Source organism: Marmota monax, unplaced genomic scaffold, assembly GCF_021218885.2.
Source record: "Marmota monax isolate L192 unplaced genomic scaffold, Marmota_monax_Labrador192_F-V1.1 WCK01_AAM20220418_F8-fsc00008, whole genome shotgun sequence".
Lineage (NCBI taxonomy): Eukaryota > Metazoa > Chordata > Mammalia > Rodentia > Sciuridae > Marmota > Marmota monax.
In genome coordinates this window covers 9670910-9690866 of record NW_026694432.1, presented here as the reverse complement: position 1 = coordinate 9690866, position 19957 = coordinate 9670910, and the positions used below count along the sequence as shown (strand labels likewise).

General features: G+C 34.5%; 1 protein-coding gene across 2 annotated transcripts in view; it reads left to right on the top strand.

Moving 5' to 3' along the window:
• Rlf (RLF zinc finger) overlaps positions 1-19957 on the top strand; it is a 72423-nt gene that overhangs the window by 46103 nt on the left and 6363 nt on the right. For both annotated transcript variants that reach the window (XM_046468374.2, XM_046468375.2), the window contains 2 exons: positions 10927-11063; positions 16666-16807. In XM_046468374.2, the coding sequence (XP_046324330.1) occupies positions 10927-11063; positions 16666-16807 (279 nt within the window). The remainder of the gene's footprint in view (positions 1-10926; positions 11064-16665; positions 16808-19957) is intronic.

The following is a 19957-nucleotide window of genomic DNA, read 5'->3' as shown; positions in this document are numbered from 1 at the left end:
CTAATTTACTCACCAGTGTAACACAGGTGGGAATTGACACAGTCACTAGGTATAAATGATAAACAGCAAATACATTTAAACAGGACCTTGAGGGAATTCAGTTTGGGAGTAGAAGTAAACACGAGCATAGAAATTTCAGATGTAGCTTAAATAAGAATCAAGTAAAAGGAATCCTGAATAAAAAGTTGTTACAAAATCTGTAAATTTAAAAATCACACTCTTTATATTTATTTATTTAGTTAGTTGTAGTTGGGCACAATACCTTTATTTTATTTATTTTTATGTGGTGCTAAGGATCAAACCACCCACCTCGCATGCTAGGCAAGCGCTCTACCACTGAGCCACAACCCCAGTCCTTTAAAATCACAATCTTAATGTTTTAACTTTATCCTTTTCATAGGGGGGGAATGAGATGAACACTACAAAATACACTAATGGTTAAAAAGGCTGTATGAAGACATTAAGCAGTTACCTATTTAAATATTTAAATTCCTAAAACAGTTATTTTTTAAATATATATAATTTTTTTAGTTGTAGATAGACTCAACACCTTTATTTTTATTTATTTGTTTTTATGTAGTGCTGAGGATCAAACCCAGTGACTTAACATGTGTTAGGCAAGCGCTTTACCACTGAGCCCCAGCTCCAGAGTTATTAAATAGCACTGGAAAGTTATTAAATCTTCCCAGGAGTTAGTATGCATTTGGATTTCACTTCTGGTCTCACTTGTATGGGTTATGTGTGAGTGTTTTGATTGATGTGTGGTGACACTGGCAGGGTCACTATGGAGGGTCAAGTAGACACCTCATTTTCAAAAATCCTGTAGAACATTTCAGGCTTCTCTCAGATATTGACAACCATTAGGTTTAAATAGAAGTATTGATAACTTTTTTTTTTTCCCTCCTCCTTCCCTTCTTCCCTGGAGTCTTGACATGTTACCTAAGCTGGTTTAGAACTCCTGGGCTCAGACAATCCTCCTGCCACAACCTTCCAAACAGCTGAGACTGCACATGTGTGCCACTTCACACCCTATCAATCTAACAGATGATTTTTCCCTAAACATAGGCCCAAGGTTACTTGAAATACATGCTTGCTAACTGTATAACTCCCACCTTTCTCCTAATGAAGTATGCAGTCAGAGGAATTTTATTATATGGAAAACTTAAAACTACTTTCATTCCTTTTTTTTTTTTTAAAAAAAAGCATCAACTAACTTCAGTTTTTAAAAATCTATAAGAGCAAATTATTTGCAATGTACCTCAGAACTGATCGGGAACATACTGCATTGAAAACCTCTGTTTTAGAGAAAGGTAAATGATAAAATATTCCATTAATGGCACTGCCAGAATACTAGTTTACCTCAGTAGCCTAAGCAAGAAAATAACTTGGGAAGATAAATACGCTGTCTCTATCCACCTTCTCTTAGGCCTGATATATTATTGCCTGATTATTATGAAAGCCTTCTAACTATGTCTATTCCCACCCTCTTCATTTTCTGTAGTAGTCAAGGTGATCTTTTTTTTCTTTTTTAAGATAAAATTAGACTATGTTATTTTGAGATAATTCTAGATTCTCATGTAATTATAAGAAATAATAGAGAAATGCCTTCCATTTGTTAAGTATATATTCATTGGAGAACTCAGGGGATAGAAAGATGAACAAGATACAGGGGAAGGAATAGTAGACAGTGTTCATACACTGTGAGACTTAGGCAGAGGTCTGCCTGGAAATTAAGAGTTCTGGGTCGTCGGCATTTGAAGCCAGAGAGTAAATGAAATTAGCCTTGTAAGAACTTTGGAAATTAAAGGCTTACAATAACCTAAAGAGATTTTTCTCTCAAAAAGCAAACAAATCTCAGAAGAGTAAGCTTGATGGTTCTTTTACTTGCCCTACTTTCTATCTCCCTTTCCCTAGATCCACAGTAGCCTTGAAAATAAATGGTTTCACAACCACAGTAGGTGTAAAAACCAGCAACCTAGCAGCTACCTAAAGAGTCATTTTGGTTTGGAGTTCTCCAAAAGCCCGTGTCCAGAGAATTGTCACTGTTTGAGCTATCTGATAGCTTGCTGTAAAGCTCCATTCTCAGGACTTGCCTATATTTGATTCAGAGCTCACTCTCCTCAGGGCTTTTGTCAAAAAGCAATCAGTGGTAATTGTTTAATGTGACAGTTGTCCGAGGAGGCATCACTAGTTGTGCTAAGAGGAGACTGGCAAAAAAAAAAAAAAAAAATAGAAGGAAAAACTGGAATACAAGATGTTCATAGGTTACTTACCTATGATATTTTAGAAGCTATATGTCGCAGTCTGGCTGGGCACAATCAGGAGCCACTTGTCAAAAGAAACTAAGGCAATATGCATGTATAGGGTTAGGTGCCTACCAAGGAATAGCCTGGGAAAGTCCAAATCTCTCACCTGTGGTTTCTTGAGGCTCTGCATAGGAAATCAAGGCAAGGAAAAGTTGTAAATTGCCTGAAATAGTGAAAGCATGCCCCACCACACACACATAGACATTTAGTAAAAGCAAAGAGACGTTAGTTTTTTGTTGTTATAATCAAAATACTTGATGAAAACAACTGAGAGGAGGAAAAGTTTATTTTGGTTTAGTTTCAGAAACTAAAGATTAGCTGACTCCATTGTCTCGGGTCAAGGCAAAGCAGAATATCATGGAAGAAGGGTGTAGAGGAAGAGTGCTGCTCCACTCACGGCACCAGGAAGGAGAGAGGGGGAGCTAAAGATGCCACCTGTCTAGTTATCACCCAATTCATTCAAACTGTAAACTGATTAGGATACATCTCTCATAATCTAATCATTTCACCTCTGAATATTCCTGAATTAACACAGGACCTTTGGGGGACATCTCATACCCAAACTATAACTCTTGTTCAAAACATTTAAGAAAATTTCCATTGAATGCATAGCTGACCATTAGGCTAATCAAGCAGTGACTATAAGTGAACACAAGAGACAAAGAATTCAGACTTTACAAAATTATTCCAGAAAAGTCACTAAACTACCAAACTCTAGGAGGTGGGGGTTTTTGGTTTACAGAGTTTTCACAATATGAGATATCTATTTATTTATCATACAAAGAAATATGATAAACTGATACATAGGGTAAAAAGCATCCAATAGCATGGTGGCACGTGCCAATAATTCCAGCTCTTGGGGAGACTGAGGCAAAAGAAGCAAGCTCAAGCCCGGCCAACTTAATGAGACTTGACTCAAAATTTAAAAATTAAAAAAAAAAAAAAAGGACTGGGGATATAGCTCAAATGGTAGAACACCCCTAGATTCAATTCCCAATACTACAACAAAAAAAGTAGCTAATAGAAACTATTTCTGATTAAGCCCAGATGGGAGACTTAACTAGGCAAAGATTTAAAGTAAGCTGTTAAAAATTCAGTCAGTTCTTATTATTCATGGCAGCTATGATCTACTGTTGTTGCAGATATTAAATTATCAAAAACTGCTCCTTAGGGGAAATACAGGGTTACGTTCCCATGAGTTTAGATCACAACATTTCCATCAATCATTTAACACATACCTGTCTTTTTGTGTGTTTCTGCTTAAAGTTGCCTTATGTAGTACAGGTTGTTGCTTTGTTAGCATTGAACTCATGGACAGCAGTATTATAATTCATGCCTGAATGAAGCTTACCTAACACATGTATTTTCTGCTAAAAGCACGTAATTATCTTTTTGCTCTTAAGAATATTAATTGGAATTTCATCATTTCATTTGGGGTCATTTTTAAAGAGACTAGCACAAAAATGAGAAAAATCTGACTCTAAATAGAATGCAGAATCATTTACAGAATGACAGCTGAAATAGGAAAGCAAAATATCACATAGTGTTCTCAGCTGATAATATGCACATCAGCTAACTCAGATTTTCTTGCCAGCTAATGAAAGACCACATAGATAGTATTGATATTTGGGGTTACAAATAAATTTCAGCAAGTAGGCTAATTCACAGATAAGGAATCTGCAAATAGTACAGAACAACTATATATTCAAAGAATTAAAGAACTATGTTTAAGGAATTAAAGGAAAGGGGTTGGGGATATAGCTTAATGATATAGTGTTTGCCCAACATGTGTGAGGCACTGAATTCAATCCCTAGTATGACACCCCCAAGAAAAAAAATTAAAAGTATGAGAACAATGTTTCAGTAAATAGTGAATATCAGTAGAGATGGAAATTATAAAAATAACCCAATATAAATTCTGGAGTAGAAAATTTTAATAACTGAAGTTAATTCATTAGAACACCATTCAGATTTGAATTTATAGAAGAAAAAAAATCTATGAACTTGGTGAAAAAAGTTCAGTTGAACTTTTGTAGGCTGAGGAATAATAGGGGAAAATAGACAATATGGTAGTTGGAGACTATACCATTTTCAAAAGCGGAAAGCAACTAGTAAATGGAAGACTTGAATGATATAAACCAACACAGAACAGATATCTATAGAATATGCTACCCAACAGTACCTACATATACATTATTCCCAAATGCACATAAAGTATTCTCCAGGATAAGGATATATGTTAGACCATAAAACAAGATTGCAATCATTCATAGTAAGTTATCTGATCATAATAGAATGAAATTGGAAATCACATGCACAAGGTTCTGGGTTCAACCCCCAGCACGCAACCCCTCCCCACCACCAAAGTGTTAAGACTTATACAATTTTTAAAACTTTTTTAAAAGAATTTTTTTTAGTTGTTGATTGACGTTTATTTATTTACTTATCTTATATGTGGTGCTGAGAATTGGACCCAGTGCCTCACACATGCTAGGCAAGCATTCTTCCAACTGAGCCACAACCTCATCCCTTAAAACACTGTTGAAAGAAATTAGTCTAAATGGATGTGATAGTATAGCTCAGTGTTAGGGCACTTGCCTGAAATGCATGAGGCTCAGAATTCAAACTCTGGCACTGCCTTAACAACAAAATTATCTAAACAACAGCATCCATGTTCATGGATCAGAAAATTTTATTTTCTTAAGATGGTATAGTACTCCCCAAATTGAATAGTACAATGCTACTCATATCAAAATCTCATCTTTTTTTGTAGAAATTGACAAACTAATCCTATTTATACAATATTCAACATAATAGCTATAACATATAAATCCTAAGACTAGGAATCATATTTAAGAATAACTACTGTATCTTGTCTAAGTACATAGATAACTCACTGAAATTCTCAGAAATTTGTCAGTGACCTTGATTTTTAATTTAGTTGAACTGAGAAGTGTTTTGTAGCATGTGTTTGGTTTGTAGTGCAAACTGTTTATTAGAAAAGGTTGGGGTCAAGTAATATAACCATTTCGTTATTTTGTTTTTATCTCTTAGATTTTTCATTATCAGAAATAGTTTTGTATTCTGTGCCAAGTGCCAAGTGAAAAGTAATATTAAGTGCTACTAATAGAACATTTGTACTTCAAGTTTGCTGGGACATATGTAACATTTGGAGAAAATTGAAGTTACGTTTAATTTAAGAAGTTGGTTGAGATAAACTTTGCTTGATTAGGGCTGTGCCTATAGTAGACTCGGAAGGCACTGAGATAATAGAAAAACAAAAGTGTTTCTACTCATGGCAACTGCCTAGATTTGATGCTCCAGCACTACTGCTGGGTTGTCCTTAGCTATACTGAAATAATTTTATTTCTACTCTTTAATTCTTTTTGAAGTTTTTCTTGTTTTATTGGGATTGAGATTGAACTCAGGGATGCTTTCCACTGAGCTACATCCCCAGCCCTTCTTATTTTGTATTGTGTTTTATTTTTTATTGTCTCACTAAGTTGCAAGGCTGGGCTCAAACTTGCCATCGTCTTATATCAGCCTCCCAGGTAACTGGGATTACAAGCCTGAATGACTGAGCCTGGCTTTGGTTTTTATTTTTGATGTCACTTCAACAAGAAAGTGCTTTTGGATCCCCCAAATTTGCATTAGGTTCTTCTTACCAAAGATATTTTTTTAAATATTCTATATTCCCCTGTTGTAGCTTTTAATATACTTTATAATTCTTAGTAATTGATTCCTTATTAATTCTTTCTGACTAGACTAGAATATCCATGAGGGCAAAAATCAATTTGGCTTATATCCTCAGTACTTAGCACTGTGTGAGTATTAGTGAATAGCTGCTTTCCCAGGCAACTACATTTTTAACAGAGATTTTTTTTTCCTTACAGCATTTTATGTACTGAAGATTTTAAATATTATGTGTAGGGCTATGCTATACATAATATTATGGTCTATTTGGAGGGCCAAAGTAAGAACACATAAATAGTAAAGGGCAAAAGCCAGTCAGTATGAGTCAGAAGGTTAAATGTTGACAAGATGCTATGAATTCAGAGCAGAGCAAGCAAATACTGGATACTAGAATAGTCTGTGAAAGAATATTTCATAAGGGAAAGAGTTTTCAAGTGTACCTTGAAGAATTGAGAAGAATTAAGGCCTATGGTACACTAGTTATTAGGCAGTTTTCTTCTGTAGATTATTTGTAATAAATGGAGATAGTAGAAATAAGTATGCCCTTTAAACTACTAACTCAAATTCTTCATATCATTTCCTTTTCCCCCCATTACATTAGGTTAATGAAATTTTACTTGAAATGCACCATTTTAAACTTCAAATACTTCCTTGTAGAAGTGAGAGTAGTTTTTAATTTTGTTTACTGTTATTTCTGATTCTTTGCCATAATTGACTTGAAACAAGAAGTAGTCTCTTCTGGGTTCTCCCTCCACCCAAGTAGAAATAGTATTGCCTGCCTCCACAATCTTATAGATTCTTGGGTTTAGATTCAACAAAAAATGAGATAATACAATAAAAAGGATAAAAATGTTCTAGAGGGCTGGGGATGTGGCTCAAGCGGTAGCATGCTTGCCAGGTGTGCATGTGACCCGGGTTCGATCCTCAGCACCACATACAAATAAAGATGTTGTGTCTGCCGAAAACTAAAAAATAAATATTAAAAAGAAAATGTTCTAGGGCTGGGGATGTGGCTCAAGCGGTAGCACGCTCGCCTGGCATGCGTGCGGCCCGGGTTCGATCCTCAGCACCACATACAAACAAAGATGTTGTGTCCACTGAAAACTAAAAAAATAAATAAATATTTTTTTTAAAAAAAAGAAAATGTTCTAGAAATAAAAGTTGGATATTATTTCCATTCTGATTTGTAAATCTGGTTTAGAGAGTTTATCCTGCCATTTCTAAACTTAATTGCTTTGAGTTTTAGGATTGCTTTTCTATTCTTTCTTTTTCTTTTTTTTTTTTGGTACTGGGGCATCCAACCCCTGAGCCTCATCCCCAGCCCCCCCCCTTTTTTTTTTAAATAGAGACAGCACCTTGTTAAGGCTGGCTTTGAACTCGCCATCCTCTTGCCTCAGCCTCCTGAGCTGCTGGGATTACAGGCATGTGCCATCGTGCCTAGTTTAGGATTGGTTTTCAATGGGAGTTTTAGCATGGCATGGATCATAGTGCTTGTTCTGAAACAGTTCTTTTCACTTACTATAGGAACTCTTTGGTCTTTGGGTGAGTATAATTTTAAGTGGTTATATAGTGGTGATTTTCTCTCTAGATGAGGCTTCTGATTTGTTCGGCTTACAGATGAGAAAATGATTGTTTTAGGCATCTATAGAATTCCTTCTTCATGATGTCTGATAAGGTTTTTTTTTTTCCTCCTGAAAATTGAAATTTTATTTTAGTTATATTTTAGGCTTTAGCAAACTAATTTTGCCTCTAGTACTAATGAGATAAAATTACCATCAAGTGATTTTTCTGAGAATGATGTTATCTTTTGAAAATGATTTGTATAGTATTCATTTTTTATTTTCTTTTAGGGTACTGGGATTTCAGACCCAGGGATTTACACATGATAAGCAAGTGCTATACCACTGAGCTACATTCCCAGCCCATGAAAACATTTTAACAACACTTACAAATTACTCCCTATTTGCCAATTCCTTTAAAAAATGTATTTTTCTACTGGGTGCAGTGGCTCATGCCTAGCAGCTCAGGATGCTGAGACAGAAGGATCACAAGTTCAAAGCTAGCCTCAGCAACTTAGTGAGACCCTGTCTCAAAATAAAGAATAATAAAGGGATAGGGATATCGCTCAGTGGTTAAGTGCCCCTAAGCAAAAAATAAATAAATAAATAAATAAAACAGAAAAGAAAAAGCATTATTTTTATAATAACTCTGTGAGGGAAATTCTCCTATTCCTACTTTACAGATGAGGAAACTACAACACAGAGGATTTATGTATCCTAGCCAGGCTCATACCCCTGGTAACTATAGAGCAGGAATAGAATCTAAACAGTAAGATTTTATACAACTTATCTTATCCAGCAGCTCCAACTCTGTTTCTAAAATGATGCTCTTAACCACTATACTATACTGTTGCTTCAGAAAAGTTTAGAGAACACAGAATTGTGTAAGGTTTGCTTTGTAAATATGAACTTCTTATCTTGACTAAACCTGATTCATTTATTCCATTCATTAACACCTATTTACTGAATGTCTCCTATGGTCCAAACACTGTCATAAATGCTGAGTTTTGAACAAAAATGTACTTAGTCCCTAACCTCATGGATTTTATATTCTAGCAGAGAAGACAGATGGTAATCAATTGCCCAGAAAATGATTGAATTGTAGTTGTGATAAATTCAATAAAGGAGGAATTTGAAAGTGCTTGAAGGGTATTCTAATAACAGTCGTAGAAGTTAGGAAAGGTGTTTTAATCAGCTCTTATGCTGCTGTGACCAAAAGACCCAATGAGAACAATTTTAAGAGGAAAAGTTTATTTGGGGGCTCACAGTTTCTGAGTCTCAATCCATAGATAATTGACTCTACTCTTTGGGGCTCTAGGTGAGGCAGAACATTATGGCAGAAGAATGTGGCAGAGGAAAGTAGGTCAGGACATGGAACCATGAAACAAAGAGCTCTTAACTACCACAACAAAATATAAACCTTAAAAGCACACTCCAGAGACTCCCCTCCTCCAGCCTACCTGCCTACTGTTACTGCCAAGTTAATCCCAGTGGGTTAATGCACTGATTAGGTTAAGGCTTTTCTGACAATCATTTCACCTTTAAGCCTTCTTGCATTGTGTTACCCACATGAGCTTTTGGGGGACACCTCAGATCTAAAGCATAACAAAAAAGTTTCTCTGAGAAAATGGCATTTGAGCTGAGCTTTGAAAGAAGACTTTCTCCTCCTGTGTTAAGATGTGACTAAATTAGAGACTTAGAACCACATTCTGCAACTTGATAGTACTCTGGAGGAGTTGATTTGTTTACCTCATTTGCTGTGATACGTATCACATTTGTCCTGAGATTATCTGTTTTATATATTTTGGTGTCCTATATGATATTTATAATGCTGACAGTTACAAGATTATGTCCTGATAATGCTGTTTACTAAGAGAAATGATAAAGTAGCATGAGAAAAGGTCTGTAAAAGTCTGATTCTCATTTTATCCTCTTTTTCACTATAGAAGAAAGAGCCCCCCCAAATTTGGCTGTTTTTCCCAAGGTTTTTTTTTTTGTTTTGTTTTTAAGATTTCTTTAAATAAACTGGATGTAGTGGCATATACCTATAATCCCAGTGACTCAGAAGGCTAAAGCAATGTAGCAAGACTCTTAGCAACTTAGTGAGACCCTGTCTCAAAATAAAAAGTACTGGGGATGTAGTTCAGTAGTTAAAGCACTCCTGGTTCAATCTTCAGTACCAAAAAGGAGGAAAATTTTAAAAAGATGTCTTAAATGAGAATGATGTATTTCTAAAAAGAATTCTAATTGTTTTAAAAACTCATAAGCTGGGCATAATAGTGCATACCTATTTTCTCAGCTACTTGGAAGGCTGATGGGAATTTCAATCACTTAAGACTTAGAGGTTTGAGAGTAATCTGAACAACATAGCAAGACCCTGTCTTAAAAACAAACAAAACTCATTGATACAAAATATTTTTTTCTTAATCCTATGAAAAACTGACTTCTTAAATTTTTTGTTTGGGGTATTAGAGATTGAACCCAGGGGCTGTTTTCTACACAGCTATATCCCCAAACCTTTTTGTGGTTGTTATTATTTGGTACCAGGAATTGAACCCAGGGGCACTTAACCACAGAGCAACATCCCCAGCCCTTTTTTATATTTTATTTAGAGACAGGGTCTTACTAAGTTGCTTAGGGCCTCCCTAAATTGCTGAGGCTAGCTTTGAACCCACAGTCCTCCTACCTGAGCCTCCCGAGCTGCTGGGATTATAGGTATATGCCACTGCGCCTGGCCCACAGCCCTTTTTTCTTTATTATTTTGAGGCAGGGTCTTGGGAAGTTGCTGACATTGGCCTTGAACTTAATCCTCCTGCCTCAGCCTCCTAAATTGCTGAGATTACAGGCGTGCACCACCATGCCCAGCTGAAAAAATAATGTTAATATACCATTTATATTTAAAACAGTTTCTGAACTGGTCTCCTTTAGCCCTATTTGGCAGTAAGGGAAAGCCATATATTAATATCTGTAACTAGAGTGACCTGAAGAAAATTGGGGAAAAAAAGAATCAAAAACAGGAAGGAAAAAAAAAAGATTATACTTCAAGGCAAAAATAACCTATGGTTATTATGCAAAATTTGACTCATTTATGTGATAGTAATGTTCATTTGTATAGTTTTAAAAAAAAACTATGCACAATGTTCATATCTGTGTTGAGAATGTAATAGAACTTCCTTAGAAGTATTAGTTCCCTTCTTTGTTTGTGAACTATTTATGCAGTACTATTCAGCCATTAGTCAATAGAAGAAAATTCTTGCCTCAACAATTATCAAAGAAAATACTACAAAGAAGATTTATTATTACATAACAAAGTTTATAGATAAGTCACCAACATTTTCTCTTTAACTTAGTCATCTCATTTTTGATAGATTGCAAAGGTCGACTGCAAGGAAGTACTAGACATCATATGTAATCTGGAATCTGAGGGTCAAGATAACACAGCATTTGTTCTTTGTACGACTTATCTTACCCAGCAGCTCCAAACTGCAAGTGTGTATTGTTCTTGGTAAGTATATTTAGTTTGTATATGCTTTGTTAGCATGTTATTAGCATTTAGGGGCTTATGTGAAATATTGTTTCAAATTTAAAGTCTTAGTAAATTAAATGATGACATGAATAAATTTTGCTCCCAAGTGAAATCATGCAAATAAAAATATCATTGGCTTAATTTAGTCTAGAAACAGAAGTTCCTTTTGATCTTCCCACAGAAAATTGTCTATTGACTATAATATATGTCTCATACCTTGTAAATAAAATGATGTCAGTATGAAATAAATTAGTGTTAGATTGATTTCCTTTACATTTATTAGTGTCTCCTGATAGTCATTTGCCCCTCTTGTTTGGAAACCCACTGGTGAAAAGGATCAAATTATTTAGGTTTCTAGGTCAAATTTGCCTCAGAAAAAATCCATTTGAGTGAGTACTAATCTCTTTTGCAACTTTGTTACCATATAATTGAATTGTATTATTTTGGTTTTAATTCAGTTTATCTTATTTGCCTACAGAGTATAGTACTTACTTGCTTATATATGTATATATATCATATATGTATATATATCAACAGTAAGTGTACCCATGGTTCTTTAATTCTAACTGTATTGGATCTGTTTAGACCAGAAGGACAAACCTGATACACAGGAAAATTCTAAAATGTAAGAGTCAATATCAGGTTAGGGGGGTGTAGGTAATGCTATCGGAGATTAGAAAAAGGTACTTACTGTTCACCAAAGTATTTGGAGGGCAATGCAAGGGAGTAAGCTGTATGACTAGATTGGTTTTGCATAGTCTTGATTAGGGGACCCTGAGTGCTTTTGAGCCAGGATTATTTACGTTGGAAACAGCATTTTGTTTGTAAGAAAGCCTAGTAAATCCTTTCATGTACTTCAGTCTTCATTGACCGAAATAGCCATGTCTGTTTGTACAGTTACATTGTTTTATTCTTTTTGTTTACTATTTTATATAGAAATATTATTTGTGTACAGTAAATTATCTTACCCAGTCTGTATGATAATCATCGCACAGATATGGCAATAAAGGATCATAGTAATCAAAGAAATCTTTTGATTGCCCAGGGTCTCAAATCTCAAGTAATAGAGCAGAGATTCCGACCCAAGGTTTTTAATTCCTAATCTAATTAATGCTTTTCTTCTGTTGGCTTGTTCCATTGGCACAGGTTAAAATTCATACTGTGGTCTTTTAACGCCAAGCCCATTATCCAAAGTTATATCTACTATGAGGAAGGAGATCATAGGAGAGGAATAATTATATTTTGTAATAATCATTGGATATTTTGATAGGAAACCAAGAAGTGATATTAGAAAAAGAATTGTTTAGTAGCAGTTTAGTTTTAGTTTAGTAGCAGTGGAAGTCTTTCTTCATCATCACAAATATAGAGATTTTAGGGATTTTTAACTTCAGTAAAACATATATTTAGTTTAGGATCAAACTTCATTTCTTCTTGTTATGATTAAATTGATTTCATTGTCAATAATGAAATGATACCTGCTAGTTCTTAATGCAAGGATAAATAAAATCATATATAGAATTTTTTTTCCCTTCTTCACTCAGCCGCCATTCACTTTTCCAAAGATGTTAGTGGGACTGGGGTTGTGGCTCAGTGGTAGAGTGCTTGCCTAGCTCATGTGAGGCCCTGGGTTCGATCCTCAGCACCACATAAAAATAAAATAAAGATATTGTGTCCAACTACAACTAAAAAATAATAAATATTAAAAAAAAAAAAAGATGTTAGTGGCTTTAGGATTAATGCTGTTGCCCTGCAGCAGGAAGGGGGATTAACAGGGATTTCTTGACTCCTGAGAAGCTATAATGAGTAAAGGAAAGAAAATATTAGTCATTTACTTCAGTTTGTTAAAAGTAAGTGTCTTCTAAGCAATTCAAAGAAAAATAGAATCTATTTTTTAACCCTTCCATGTTTTAAAAGGCTTTTTTTTGGGCGGGGTGTGGTATTGGAGTGGAATAATAGAGTTAGAATAGCCATAACATAAAATAGTAAATTTTACTAGGAAATATTAATCCCACAAATTCTGTTCAAATAGGATAGATTCTTTTGTTATACTGGAGGTATTCTGTATTCAGGATAGTGGGACATACAAAGTATTTGTTCAGAAGTCTTTTTTTTTTTTCTTACTAAGTGATAATATAAGTGCTTTCCTAGCATGCACAAGGCCTTGGGTTTGATCCCCAGGACCACCAAAAAAAAAAAAAAAAAGGTAACTTTGATATGAGAGGTATCAAGAGTTTTTTAAATGTGAAAAAAAATTGAAATACCATAATAAAAGAATAAAAGCAGTCACATTTATTTTTATTTTGGAAGAGGTTTTTTTTTTAACGCATATGATAGCATTTATTTCTTAGAAGTATCATTCTTGAATGAGGTCAACATGGAAGATAATATTTCAAATGTAGACTGTGTAACTAGCACCCAGAATTTTTTTATTTGTTGAGAGACATTTATAAGCCATAATAAAATTTAAAAAAAAATACAGCAGTTACCAAATTATTATTCTTAAAAGGTTTAGCACTTAGTTTATTCATTAACCCTGGCCCCAAAAAATTTTTGACTATCTGAAATAAAATGAAACACTAGAGTAATAAACTCCCTGTGGATGTCTGGCATTGGTAATATAATTCCAGTAGCCTTGCAAACGAAAAAGGTAACCATTTTGAATGAGATGATGTATCATCAATGTGTAATTATTGCTGCTACTTAAAAAATAAAATCATACAGTTGAACTTGAAACCTCCATATTAAGCTTTTAGTCAGTATTTGATAGACTGGCATTTTTTTTTTAACTTACTTGAGCTTAAATTTTGTATATTGAACACTTTTTTCTTAAATGTATTTTCATGTCTATTCTGTACCAACTGAACTATAAATACTTTATATGCCATTCTCTAACCATTCTAAGGTCATGAATATTGTCTAATTCACAATTGTGGCCCCAGCATGTGGCAAAGACCAACATGTGTTTTATTCAACTGAATTTTGTAAGAAAAAAGATCATGGGATCAATTACTATTATAGTAATCACTGCCTTCTTTAGAATATGGTCATTTTTAAATTCCATATTGTATATAATTGAAGAAGAATTTGTCCTAGTACATATATGATCCAGCAGGCTTTTAATTACTATTGATTGATTTCAGTTTTTTATTATGCAGATTTGAATGGATGGTTGAATACTAATCTTCCCATTCTCAGGAATAATACATTGGTTGTCATGATTTCAGGCATATTTATATATTTGAATGGATAATAGTAGTTGTAGACCATTGATTTGTAACTTTGCAAATATCAATGTATAGCAGTATGCTGTTTTTTGATCATGCTTATTTGGAATTAAGACATATATGTGGAATCCTATTTGAACAGCACAAAATTATCAAAGCCAGTTACGATTATGAAGATATAATGTAAACAACATCAATTATCTAAGATTCACTGACTAGGTACAAGTTTAAAGTTGGGCAAATCTGCTAAAGTGGTGAAAGTTAGGTTGAAAACTTACGTCTCTCAAATACTTTTTTTTTTAAATAGTAAATCAGAATGGGGCTTGATTTATTCCAAATTAAGCATTTTAGGCTCTTATATTTTGAAAGATACTCCTTTTTCTCTCTGAGCATATATATAATTCTTCATTTCCATTGTTTTTTATAATTTTGCACTATTCTCAGAACTTTTCTGTTAAGATACTTAAATCTGAATAAAGCAATCTTGTGAGTATAAAAATAATCATCTCAGTTTGCCTGACTAGTGGCTATTTTCAAAGCTGTCCTATTTCAATTTTTATTTCTAGTTATAAGACACATTTAAAGGCATTTTAATGTTATTCATTAGATATTATTGTTATGGGCCAGGCTGTATGGGCAATGACCAAACAGACTCCATTTTACCCTGAAACTCCATATCATGTAAGAAATGCTTCTCTCATGTGAAAGCCCCGTCCATGTACCCATTAATAGATATTTGAACACAAAATAGCAACTCTTATACAATGTAAAATTGTTCTTCTCTTTGATTTTCCATTTTTCTTAGGCAGTGTACCTTGTCAGAGATTGTTTAGACATCAGTAACCATTCTCTAACTTGTACTGAACTAGGGTCATTTTCACCCACTTCCCTTCTGCTTGCTTGCTGCTTATGCCAACCTGGAAAGTCCCGTGAGAAATACCAATGTATCCATTGCATTGTCTCTAACTGCCCAATTCAGCTTCTGTACCTGCTTGCTTGCAGCTATGTCAACCTGGAACCTGGTTGTGGTTTTTGTAGTTTTTGCCTTTAAATATCCTAAAGTGCTCAGGTTTGGGGCTGTTCCTTGCAGAGACGGTTATGGGTCCTGTGGGAGGCAGTCACCAGCCAGCCGGCTAAATAAAGACTCTTCAATTTGGACAAAACTGGGACTTGGTGTGTTTTCTGAGCAACTTCCAGAATGTAAGAAAAGTAGACCCTGTCTCTGATAAAATATAAAAAGGGGCTGCAGATGTGGCTCAGTCTTTTAAGGGTCCCTGGGTTCAATCCCTGGTACCATAGACAAATAAATAAATAAATGGGACTGGAACTAACTCAATGGTAGAACACCCTGGGTTCAATCCCCAATACTGCAAAAACAAAGAAAAAGAATAATCTGTGTTAATTGCAAGATAATAAACATATCTGTGTTTTTAAACTGACTTATGAAAACAAGATGAGCTTTTTTATTTAAAAAAACTCAAATAATATATAGCATCCATTTTAAGTTTTACTTCAAAGAGCTACTTTCTTTTTTGAGTAATAGCATGCTTTTTTTGCTATTGTCTTTTCTTGAACTCATATTTTACATTAACATTTCTGTCCTTGGTGGCTTTTAATTTTCACATGCTTTTGCTTTAGCATTTCCTAAAACATTATCCATTAAATGTTTCTATCTAATGTATTCTCTTCAAGCTTTCCTTTTTTTCATAATGAATATTTATTTTAAGATTCCTGTATTTTAGCCATTTCTTGGAGTGCCTTTTTACATAAGTTTTTCTTTTTCTTTTCTTTTTTTTTTTTTTTTGTACTGGGAATTGAACTCATGGGCACTCAACCACTGAGTTGCTTAGCACCTGGTTATTTCTGAGGCTGGCTTTGAACTTGAGATCCTCCTGTCACAGCCTCCAGAGATTCTGGGATTACAGGCATGTGCTGCTGCACTTGGCTACATAGTTTTATTAGCTTAAGTAGCATCATGACATTTTAGAGCAGGAAAGACACAAAATAAGATCAGTATAGAAGTGTGCCCATTGAATATTTATTAATTCTATAGATTTCATTGGTAGTATAGTCTAATGATGCTTGCCTCATAGGACAGCATTTAATTCAGTCAGTATAATTAATTACCAATGTTACAAAGAAAGACCTTTTAGAACAAGGTGGAATATAAATAAATAGATTTTATATGCCATCATAAAGGAAGTAGTCTTTCATTGATTTTGTTTTTCTCTAAACAAAAAAGGAAGAAATTGGAATTTTCAGGGAGGATTCTTAATGTTACAAATTTAGGAGGTTTTTAGGAGTGGGATAGCAAATACCAGTTGCTTTAAGTGCTTTAACATTTTTTTCTTTTATAGGGAGCTGACTCTCTTCTGGAGTAAACTGCAAAGAAGAATTGACCCTTCTTTAGATACTTTTTTGGAGCGCTGTCGCCAGTTTGGTGTCATAGCTAAAACACAGCAGCATTTGTTTTGCTTGATTAGAGTTATACAGACTGAAGTGAGTAATGTATACTTTCTATGTCAGTTGTGGCTAGAGAGAAGAGATGAGTGATAATGAAGTTTAATAAAATTATGGAATTGGCTATGTCTAGCTGTTTCTGCATATTGTCTCTTAGGAATCCATAGGTTCTTTGTTGCTGATTTCTTTAATGGAAAGTAGTAATTTGAAATGAAGACCATGTTCCCTAGGGGAAGGGAAGATTATGTTTCCTGTGTCTTTTCCTAGAATAATACTGCATATTTTATATAGGCAGGTCTGCTTGCTAATTAACTTAGTATTATAAATGAAAAAAAATAATTGTTTTTTTACTGCCCTGTTAATGAAGTGGTACTCTAGATTTTAACATACTAGAATAGTTCCAAAATAATCTATTTTTTATACAAGTTATAAACTTCTGTACAAACAAATAGGAGATAAGTTAGATATTTTGAGGAAAGGTGTGTTTTCTAAAATAAAATGAAACGTCCTAAACACAATTTATTCTCATAAGGGTTTGGGATAAGAGTTGTTATACTTCCCTCCCGCCCCCGCTTTTTCATGTCTGCTCATGTCTGAGCTTTTAATATGACCATATCTATAAAGGTTCATGATTTTATGTTTATGAATTATTTATTTGGTTACATCCAAGAAGTATTTTTATTAAAGTCAAAGCACAGTTGTATCTTTGATAATCCATTCCCCCTCCCCAATGTAATGTTCCATATCCTATCCTTTACTTAAAAATATGTTGATCTGGTCTTCTCCACTGAAGACAGGAAAGGGTAAAAATGTTCTCATCTCAGAGTATCACAAGGCTAAAATCAAGGTGTCAGCTAAGGTAAGTTCTTATGAGAAGCTCTATGAAAAATCCATTTCCAAGATCATTTTTGTTGACAGAATTCAGTTCCTTTTAGTTGTAGGTTCCTCTTTTCTTTCTGGTTATCAACCAAAATCTCTTGTTGATTCCTAGAAACTGTATATTTACAAATTGAACTCATGCTTAAGGGGAAGAGATTATATAAAAGTGAGAGTCTACTAGGAATCATTTTATAATTTATAATTCTGCTTACCACAAGAAACTGAAAGTGTAAAGGGTAGATGAGATATGAATTGGTAGGCCAAAGAGGAGTGAGTAGAGAATCCCTTTCAAATTGAGACTCCACACTGGATGCTGTGGTGTGCACCTGCCATTTCAACTGCTCAGTCTAAGGCAGAAGGATTGAGAGTTCAAAACCATTCTGGGTAGCATAAGTGAGACCCTGTCTCTAAAAAAGGGAAAATTGAGCCAGGCACAGTGGTGCATGCCTGTAATCCCAGCAACTTGGGAAGTTGAGACAAGAGGATTGCAAGTTCAAGACCAGCCTAAGTAACTTAGTGAGACCCTGCCTCAAAATTTAAAAATTTTGGACTAGGGATGTGGGTAAGTGGTTAAGTGCCCCGGGTTCAATCCTGATACCAATAAACAACAATAACAAAAGACAGACTTGGGATGGATGAGGTTAATGATGCTGAAAATCCTGTATGGATATTTAGTTTCTTGCAGAAAGAAACCATGCATAATAGAAACAACCTTAATATAGTGCCTTTTTATTTTCTGGGCTCTAGTTTTCTATAAATAAAGAGCTTAAGCCAGACCATCATTTGGAGATTTAAATTTAGAGAGTTATTAAACTTTGATTCTGTGATTTAAGAAAGTCATAAGTGGAAAGGATAACTTTTCAGTATCATGAGTATATCTAGAACTTTAAAATTAGTGTGGCAAAATGAATGTTAGATGTGGTTGTTGGGTTTTTTTAAGTTTTTTTATTTTTAGTTATACATGACAATAGAATGTATTTTGACATATTATACACACATGGAGTATAACTTCCCATTCTTTACATTGTACATGATTTGGAGTTACACTGGTCAAATCATTCTCCTGTCTTTCCTATTCCCATCTCCCCTCTCTTCCTGTCATTCCCCTTTGTCTAATCTGAAGTACTACTGTATGGTTGTTTTGAAGTAGATATAAGAAAGGGGGTCATCTTGGACCTAGTTTAATATGACCATTTAATATGTTTTCATTTTTGATGAAATATATTGTGGTATTACTATTTTAGGAAATATGACTTTGTCTAGTTTAATCCTTTCTTAATAATAAAGAAGCTGAAAAGGAGAGAGATGTGATTTGTAAGGACCATATGCTCATTCACAGCAGTTTGGGCTAGACTATGGATGGATGGATGGATGGATGGATGGATGGATGGATGGATTGTGTTTTTTGTTTGTTTGGTACTGGGGATTGAACTTGGGGGCACTTAACCACTGAGCCACATCTCCAGCCCTTTTTTATATTTTATTTAGAGACAGGGTCTCAGTGAGTTGCTTAGGGCCTCACTAAGTTGCTGAGGCTGGCTTTGAATTTGTGATCCTTCTGCCTCAGCCTCCCAAGCTGCTGGGATTTCAGGTGTGTACCACCATGCCCAGCTTGGATCTCTTGATTTAATAGCATAATGTGATGTAAGGTTGTCATTTATAAGTAAGAGCATAGAAGATGTGAAGAAAGTCAGGTAAATCTTAAGATAATTCACAGGCTCTCACCAAGTGATTATTACTTAACTCCTTTTGGAAGACTGTATGAAGCAAACTGCACTGAATTTCCATTCTTTCTTAAACATCCTAATATGGTTGAGATGGTAAAATTTGTGAAATTTCTAACATTAAAAAAAAATAACTAGAAATACCATTATACCTCTGAACAGATGTACCAAGAACTTAATGGCTAAAGGAGTGGTGAATAAATTAGAATCAGGATATGAAATATGGAGCTGAATTTTGAAGAAATTTGTGGACACAAAGAAATTGTTGGATTTTAAACCAGGAAGTTCCCAGAACAAGAGTGGCTTGGCATATTTGTATCAAGGGCACATGGAATATAGCCAAGTCAGTTAAGATTGGAGCCAGTATATAATAAAAGTGATTAGGACTTCCAGCCCTGGAAGCATGCTATATGTTTAAATCCTTGCTCCTCTGCGCACTAGCTGGTATTGCCATTGGACATTTTAACCTCCCAAGCCTTGGGTTCTTTATTTACAGATGAGGATAAAGTATGCAAAAGACTTTATTTAGAACAAGTGCCTATAATAATTAGGATTCTGTTAATTAATAGTATATATGTTTCCAGTA